We start from the raw sequence: 8,830 nt of genomic DNA, 5'->3' as shown, positions 1-8,830 counted from the left end.
TATCCCTAATTGCACTGTGCTCTTGTAGTAAATCACATGACTTCTTCAGAACTCACACTCCTTAGATAGACATCTCTAACCTGTTCCCATGAACATGTGATCAAGCTAGTAACATTATAGATTTTTTTTAAAGATACATCCTGATTAAGGTCAATAGACTGAAACGTGGAATAAACTGTGGTAACGTGCGTCTCGGTGAGAGGTGTAGGAGTCAGGCGCAGGAGAGCAGGGATGTCTGAGAAGCGTGTTTAATAATATAGTCCACCAATACAAAAATGGCACAGACGAAAATCCAAACGAAGCTCTCGAATACTCAAACTCGTGCAAACGCACGGAGGAACAAACACAGTTCCGACACTTTACATACACGTGCGTAATAGTGAAAACATCAAATATAATCGAGCACAATACACACAAATCTAATCCCGCACGAACTAAGGCAGGCAACAGGTACCCTATATATACACAGAAATAAACGTAAATTAAACCAGGCGTGAAAAGAATCACAGACAAAACAAACCGAAAAGGAAAAAGGTATCGGTGGGGGCTAGTAAACCGGCGACGCCGACCGCTGAGCGCCGCCCGAACAGGGAGAGGAGTTACCTTCGGTAGAAATCGTGACATAAACAGATTAAGAAAACCATAAATGATGCTATCGGAGCATACCTGATACAGTGTATTCTCTGAAATATATGACTACAATGGCACTAGATTAACCAGTAAATGCTTGCCTAACAACAGTGACCTTGATGCGGTGGCTAGACTTCACTGATGTAAGAGGGGCCTCTAACTTTTACTTTCACTATTGTCATGCCTGAAGCTGGTAGGGAAAACTGATTAGTAAGAACAGGTTATGTCCTTTTTGAAAGTAGACTTGAACAAACAATACCAAACAATCAATCCCATGTTGGTGTTCCACATGAGCATGTTGTCTTAGTTTATTCACTTAGTTTAAATCATTATTTGAAAACAATTTCTAGAGACACTATTTCAAACTGGTCTGTTTCTGTGTCCTCAGAGGTGTGTTGACATTGCACAGTACCATATTTCCGATAGAGTTAGTTGACACTTAATTTATGAAATACATATATAGGACTCATACCACTGGAATGCTAATTTTCAACAATGTCAGGTTAGTGGCGAGCCAGCAACCAGAGGGTTGCCAGTTCAAATCCCGGATCCGATGGGTAAATTCTGTGGGGAAGTGAGCTGGCAACCGGAGGGTTGCTGGTACAAAATCCCAGATGCCATTGCCTGCTGTTGTGCCCTTGAGCAAGTCACCCCACAACAACAGGTCCCAGGGCACCCAGTGTGGCAGCCCCCTGCACCTCTCCAAAACCTGTATGTGTATGTATGTATGTGTGTCTTTCGTAGGGGTTGGGTTAAAAGCTGAAGTAACATTTCGGTTGGACCTTGTGTGCATTTGACCAATAAACGGATCTTAATCTATAGTCTGTAAATGTACAGTAAATTATCCAGGACTGCAACAGCAACTTCAACAATTATGACACTCACTTTATAAAATATGAGCATAGACATAGCTACTCCGCCATTTCATACAGTAACAAGTTCACTTTGAACCTTATGATAGGTAAAGGAGGACTGAAACTATTGTTGAATGAATGTCCTACCAACACTAACAGACTTTCACAGACCATTCCCAGAGTAGAGGGACATAGATAAGCAGATTGGGAAGCAGTTGATTATACAGTACAGACAATTATAATTCAAACTCAAGATTTGAATGAAATTCTAAATGTATTTTCAGTTAGAAATCAGAAATGATGCCAACCCTTTTGTGGACGCACTGGACCATAGTTGGAGAGTAATCTGATCATGGTGATTGGATCACAAAAGTCAGGTGTAAATACCAGGTGTGAACAGGGCTTCTTTAGATGGAGGTATTATACAGTGACACGCTGTAGATCGAGTACTGTACATCCATCAGTCAGCTTGTGATAGCTTGAAGCCCTCTGCAAAGTCCACCATCTGCCTCAGTGCTCTCAATAGCAGCACATCCATGTCATCATCCAAGTCGATTTCCTCGTGGTAGTTCTTCACAGGCAGGATGCAGTTCACTGGTACCCCCAGTTCATTACTACACTGCTCCATCTGCAAGAAAGAATATGGTTGCAATTCAATCAGATGAGTAGAATAAGACATTTGGACATGTACCTCACAGGAAGACGAAAAAGCATAAATTAAAGTGCTCCCTCAAACCATTTATTTCATACTGTAGGCCAGGGCCTATGGTCCAGGAGTGCCTATCTTGGCAACCCGGAACCAGTCCGAGATACGAAACTCATGAAAACTGCGAAATCCTATAATTAATCCAAATAGCAAGTAACACAAAACCAGCGCACCAAAATAATCTCCCGACAGACATAACATGTAAATGTTTTCCTCATCAAGAGAGATTATGGAGCTCCAAATCTGCAAATACTTGCATTTCTAGCAAAACTTTCATAATATCATTCACTTACCTTCTTCTTTATATACTTGCTCCAATAGACCTTTTTCAGGTCTTCCCTCACCAATGGACAGGCTAAATCCACTTTGGTGAGAATAACCATTTTGGGAATCCCTGCCAAATACATGGAAACCAATTGAATCTTGTGTCTCTTCCATCTTATTACTACTAAACATCTAAAGTATCACATCAGTTTGTAAATGTATTAAATAATTTGTTTATTTTACATGAAAATATACTGTGTTATTAGTGAAAAATGCATATTTAAAACTGGGTTCAAGACCAGGGCAACATTCATTTTCCAAACGTTGTTGAATGTTGCAGATAGAAATGTCATGACCGGAGAGGACATGAATCCTTGGTCTATAGGTTGGAGAGGCATGTTTGTTCTACACTAAATATTTCTATCTGAACGATCCAAAACGTTGCATACTGCTGAACGCGCCCCAGGGTTCAAACTCTGCTCTGATATGGGCTGATAAGCACCGACTAGTCGAATGTATGATGAGGCCCCGCCACAACATTATATATTATAAACAATGTTCCATAAAACCTTGTTACCTATGTTACTTGCAACTAGTCTGATGGCTCTCATCTTCTTGAAGATATCATTCGCCTCGTCATTCTTGTTGGCATTCATCATAGGTAGTTTATCAGCTGGTATTGCACTAACTAGGCAGTGAACTGTGTCAGATGGAGTGGGGGCCTTGACATAGTACTCATTCTCCTCTTCTAAAGGTGATACAGGATTAAACTGGTGGAAAAAGAGGGGGAAACAATGTTTATTATAGACAGCAAACATATTTACAGACTGAGAAGTTGCTGTGTTCAGTTCTTACCATGTAACCCTCTTTTACATGCCCCTTCAGGGCCTTGACAATGTCCGCATCATAAACTCCTTTGTTAATACCATTCTCCAGCCCCATGACATCATAGAAGAGGAAGGGGTAGTAGGTTCCAGGTTTTTCTTTCACAATTTTGTGGGTTTCATACTGTAGAAATACATTGCAGAATTACAACTACGTACTGTTTTAAAACCATACGGCAATAATTCAATGCTCATGTCAGTTGTCTACCTTCTAGACCAGGGGTCGACAACAGGCGGCCCGGGGTTCAAAACCGGCCTGCAAGTGATTTTTCTTTTAACAAATACAGTGCCTTGCGAAAGTATTCGGCCCCCTTGAACTTTGCGACCTCTTGCCACATTTCAGGCTTCAAACATAAAGATATAAAACTGTATTTTTTTGTGAAGAATCAACAACAAGTGGGGCACAATCATGAAGTGGAACTACATTTATTGGATATTTCAAACTTTTTTAACAAATCAAAAACTGAAAAATTGGGCGTGCAAAATTATTCAGCCCCCTTAAGTTAATACTTTGTAGCGCCACCTTTTGCTGCGATTACAGCTGTAAGTCGCTTGGGGTATGTCTCTATCAGTTTTGCACATCGAGAGACTGAAATTTTTTCCCATTCCTCCTTGCAAAACAGCTCAAGCTCAGTGAGGTTGGATGGAGAGCATTTGTGAACAGCAGTTTTCAGTTCTTTCCACAGATTCTCGATTGGATTCAGGTCTGGACTTTGACTTGGCCATTCTAACACCTGGATATGTTTATTTTTGAACCCTTCCATTGTAGATTTTGCTTTATGTTTTGGATCATTGTCTTGTTGGAAGACAAATCTCCGTCCCAGTCTCAGGTCTTTTGCAGACTCCATCAGGTTTTCTTCCAGAATGGTCCTATATTTGGCTCCATCCATCTTCCCATCAATTTTAACCATCTTCCCTGTCCCTGCTGAAGAAAAGCAGGCCCAAACCATGATGCTACCACCACCATGTTTGACAGTGGGTATGGTGTGTTCAGGGTGATGAGCTGTGTTGCTTTTACACCAAACATAAAGTTTTGCATTGTTGCCAAAAAGTTCAATTTTGGTTTCATCTGACCAGAGCACCTTCTTCCACATGTATGGTGTGTCTCCCAGGTGGCTTGTGGCAAACTTAAAACGACACTTTTTATGGATATCTTTAAGAAATGGCTTTCTTCTTGCCACTCTTCCATAAAGGCCAGATTTGTGAAATATACGACTGATTGTTGTCCTATGGACAGAGTCTCCCACCTCAGCTGTAGATCTCTGCAGTTCATCCAGAGTGATCATGGGCCTCTTGGCTGCATCTCTGATCAGTCTTCTCCTTGTATGAGCTGAAAGTTTAGAGGGACGGCCAGGTCTTGGTAGATTTGCAATGGTCTGATACTCCTTCCATTTCAATATTATCGCTTGCACAGTGCTCCTTGGGATGTTTAAAGCTTGGGAAGTCTTTTTGTATCCAAATCCGGCTTTAAACTTCTTCACAACAGTATCTCGGACCTGCCTGGTGTGTTCCTTGTTCTTCATGATGCTCTCTGCGCTTTTAACGGACCTCTGAGACTATCACAGTGCAGGTGCATTTATACGGAGACTTGATTACACACAGGTGGATTGTATTTATCATCATTAGTCATTTAGGTCAACATTGGATCATTCAGAGATCCTCACTGAACTTCTGGAGAGAGTTTGCTGCACTGAAATTAAAGGGGCTGAATAATTTTGCACGCCCAATTTTTCAGTTTTTGATTTGTTAAAAAAGTTTGAAATATCCAATAAATGTAGTTCCACTTCATGATTGTGTCCCACTTGTTGTTGATTCTTCACAAAAAAATACAGTTTTATATCTTTATGTTTGAAGCCTGAAATGTGGCAAAAGGTCGCAAAGTTCAAGGGGGCCGAATACTTTCGCAAGGCACTGTATTTTAAAATATTTGTTCCCAAGTACTCCCACAAATATAAATAAAAGACGTGATCGTGTCTCAATGTAATCAAGGTATGAAATGATTGTTATTTTTCTATTTTTGAGCTTAGTTGCAGTAAATTTGCAGTGTACACGTTATTATAATTATGTTCTGGCCCCCCGATCATACACTCTGACAAAAATCATCCTGTGGCTGAATCTAGATGCCTACCCCTGTTCTAGGCCATGCAGTTACAGTATGTTAGATATAGGTTAATATATATATATATATATATTGTTGTGCTACTTTGAATGTGTCACACAATACCAAAGAATGTACCTTTCTTGTGAAGCTTGCACCTGCAGAGCAATTATCAGCTAAGGCAATGTTCATACATTTGTCCTGAAAGATATTGTTGATGGAGTTGATGAAGCTGGACTTGCCCGCTCCAGCTGGTCCATGGAGGAGGATTCTGATAGTCTTCACCTGAGGGTTTCCAGGCACATAGTCTTTCAGTTTCTGCAGCATTTCCTCTTTCTGACTGTCAGATGGCAGTAGAAACCAGAGAAAGGGTTAAAGAAAGGGTTAGGCTAAATCCTGATTAAGTTCTGAAGCACTTAATTCAACAACCCACCACCCCTACTTAAAAATATGTCTCTCTCTGGTTCATCATAAAATATAAGTAGGTGTAGTAGGGTAGATAACAACATAAACATCCACATTGGGGTTATAGTGACCTGAGACCAAACAAATTAGACTTGTGATCAATCTTACACTTCTCACATTTCCATGTATTTTTGTGCATCTGAAAAGGTTAGTGCATGCTGAACTTACCCCCAAGGTGTGTGTCTCCATTCGTTGCTAAAAGCTGTTAAACAAGAGAGTCAGTACATATTCTGATAAAGAACTTCTCACTAAATATTTTTTATGAAATATTGAAATTTCATCAATTTCAAATTACATAACACTCCCCTGGACTAAATATTTAAAAGCAAAACTCTCCCCAGAACTGAAATTCAAAAGGCATGATACTCCCCAAAATTACTCCATGTACCCGTTCCATAGATTCTGAAAGTTCCCTTAGCTATGTTACAAAACCATTTAGCCTCATTGAGGCTCTGTAAAGCATTACAATGTCCTCAAACTCAAAGTAAAATATTTTTACCTTAAGAAGTTTTATGCCTATTTACAGTATGAAACAATATTGTAGCTGATGTTTTTGGTGGCTCTTTCTGGGTCGGTTGAAAGCAGCCCAGGTAAGGCAAGAAGTGTCAACACTTTAGGGTAGTGGTTAGAGTGTTGGACTAGTAACCAGAAGGTTGTAAGTTCAAACCCTTGAGCTGAACAAGGTACAAATCTGTTGTTCTGCCCCTGAACAGGCAGTCAACCCACTGTTCCTAGGTTTCCTAGGTCATTGAAAATAATAATTTGTTCTTAACTGACTTGCCTAGTTAAATAAAGGTTAAAAAAAATCACTGATTTGATTTTTAAAATGTATTTCAATGGAAGTTTTAATACATTTCTGGAACAATTTTTTATGAAAAAGTCAACATTTTGGGAACATCACCATCAAGTACAAAATGGTGATTAAACCCCTGCATACATATAAACATACTAATTACCTGGTGATGAAGGTGGAGGTGGAGGGCTAGGTTTGGATTTAAACAACCCCATGCCTTTCTCCTCAAATTATTCTTCAGTTTGTTTCAACTGAAATACAAAATAAATACTCTAAACAAACAAACAAAAACACACACACACACACACACACACACACACACACACACACACACACACACACACACACACACAGCATCGTTTATACCCGGTGCTTACATGCATCCTTTGTCTTCATCTTGTCCACAATATAATTGTTCCCACATTTTCTTTTACAGGGTAGAAAATTAAAGACGCATTGTGATATGATTGTGATCTGATCTTCCAGACCACTTCCGGAGGTAATATATCAACCAAGTGTAAACAGATCTGGATGGTCAAACAATTCAAATCATAATTATACCGGCTTCTAAAATAATTGACAGGTAGCACCACTGACTTATGGCGTCAATAGTTGGTGTAAACTAGAAAATATTATTTTGAAATAAATAATATCTTTCAACAAATTTGCATACAGGCTGGCACCAGGAAATCTGGTCCCAATGCAACAAGAGACATATTTTAAAACCATGTCACTTAAAATATATATGGACCTCCCGGTCGCGGCCGGTTACGACAGAGCCTGGGCGCGAACCCAGAGTCTCTGATGGCACTGCCCCACCCGGGAGGCCTATTTAGTCCTATCATACAACAAGTTCACTTTGAACCTTATGATAGGTAAAAGAGGACTGAATGTCCTAACAACACTAAATAGTAGACAGACTTTGACCGACCATTCACAGAGTAAAGGCACATAGGTTAGTAGATTGGGTAACTGTTAAATTTGACAGTACAGACAATTTATAATTCAAACTCAAGATGTGAATTGGAATTCAAAATGTATCCTCAGTTCAATTCAGATGTGTAAACTGGTGTAAACAACAGGTGTGAACAGGGCTTTTTTAGATGGAGGTATTATAGTGACAGGCAGTTCATCCTTCCTTCAGCTTGTGGTAGCTCGAAGCCATCTGCAAAGTACACCATTTTATTTATGCCTAATTTCTGAACATAACATCAACGGTAAAACAAGAAACAAATGGACCAAAATTGTCTATAGCCTACCTCAAGTCTTCCAGTGATAAGATGTGTCAAGAATTTGATGAAGTCCCAAATAAGTGTCAAGGTTAAGTCTGACACTCCTTTTTATACCTCTTGAAGGATAGTTATTTCTGTTTGGTTTTTAGTTTCTGTTTTGGTTTCATCTGCATAAAGAATGTCCCACTATGTTCTATTCTGCCAGCAGCACAATTGATGACATCGTCTTCATATGGTAACGAGGAAACCTTCAAAATACAATCCCACATTTCAACACATTGTAATATCATTAGCTGATAAAACATAATACATTTTAATCAAGGGCCACTTTTATTGTGCCAACAAGAAAAGGAAAAAAGTCATTTATGAAAACAAATACAAAATCTGGTTTTAAAAACATATTTTAAGACCAACAATGACAAAATAGATTGGCTTCGAGAAATAACTATTCTGGGTGTAAGTAAGGAATATGTATTGTTGCTGGCAGATATAACAGCTCTGCTTCTAGCTCCGAAGCAACTTTGCAGTATTTTTTGGGATGTGTTATTTCTTACATTATTATCCCAGAATTGTTTTTGTGCTATTACTTACAGCTGGAAATAACTTTTGCATATCAGAGCGGAGGTGAATCCCCAGCATTACGACCAGCAATACGAATTTCCCAAATTGTTCGTACCCCCCACGGCAATGGAACTTTTCCCAGAGGCTGCTCCAAGACGCCGCCGGCGGAGAAGAGGTATACAGAGTGGACTTCTAGTCCGACTAACGAGACGTGCACACCATCCGCAGCTTCTGAGTATATTACTCACTAATGGTCAGTCTCTGGGCAATAAAGTAGACAAGCTCAGGTGAGGATCTCCTTCCAGAGAGACATCAGGGACTGTAACATACTCTGTTTTATGGA

At 39.6% G+C, this 8,830-nt stretch overlaps 1 protein-coding gene across 1 annotated transcript; it reads right to left on the bottom strand.

Moving 5' to 3' along the window:
* Nucleotides 1-232: 232 nt before the first annotated feature.
* LOC118938325 (interferon-induced protein 44-like) lies at nucleotides 233-8,081 on the bottom strand. The gene is made up of 8 exons (XM_090194455.1): nucleotides 7,954-8,081; nucleotides 6,858-7,859; nucleotides 6,070-6,103; nucleotides 5,575-5,776; nucleotides 3,310-3,462; nucleotides 3,032-3,224; nucleotides 2,484-2,584; nucleotides 233-2,112 (listed from the first exon to the last, which is right to left on the bottom strand). The coding sequence occupies exons 2-8, from the start codon at nucleotides 6,907-6,909 to the stop codon at nucleotides 1,945-1,947; spliced, it is 903 nt and encodes a 300-aa protein (XP_090050581.1). The 5' UTR covers nucleotides 6,910-7,859; nucleotides 7,954-8,081; the 3' UTR covers nucleotides 233-1,944.
* Between the last annotated feature and the right edge of the window lie 749 nt (nucleotides 8,082-8,830).

This window comes from Oncorhynchus mykiss, chromosome 13 (assembly GCF_057628025.1).
Source record: "Oncorhynchus mykiss isolate SJ-2025 chromosome 13, ASM5762802v1, whole genome shotgun sequence".
In the NCBI taxonomy this organism is placed as follows: Eukaryota; Metazoa; Chordata; class Actinopteri; order Salmoniformes; family Salmonidae; genus Oncorhynchus; species Oncorhynchus mykiss.
This window is presented reverse-complemented; position numbering and strand designations above follow the sequence as displayed.

Excerpts from the sequence above, each read along its gene's own strand:
- LOC118938325 (XM_090194455.1), bottom strand. The coding sequence starts at position 6,909 with ATGGGGTTGTTTAAATCCAAACCTAGCCCTCCACCTCCACCTTCATCA. Across the intron at positions 2,585-3,031 it reads ACTAGTTGCAAGTAACATAG|GGATTCCCAAAATGGTTATT; the intron begins GTAACAAGGTTT and ends TGTATTTGGCAG. Across the intron at positions 2,113-2,483 it reads GCAAGTATATAAAGAAGAAG|ATGGAGCAGTGTAGTAATGA; the intron begins GTAAGTGAATGA and ends TCTTTCTTGCAG.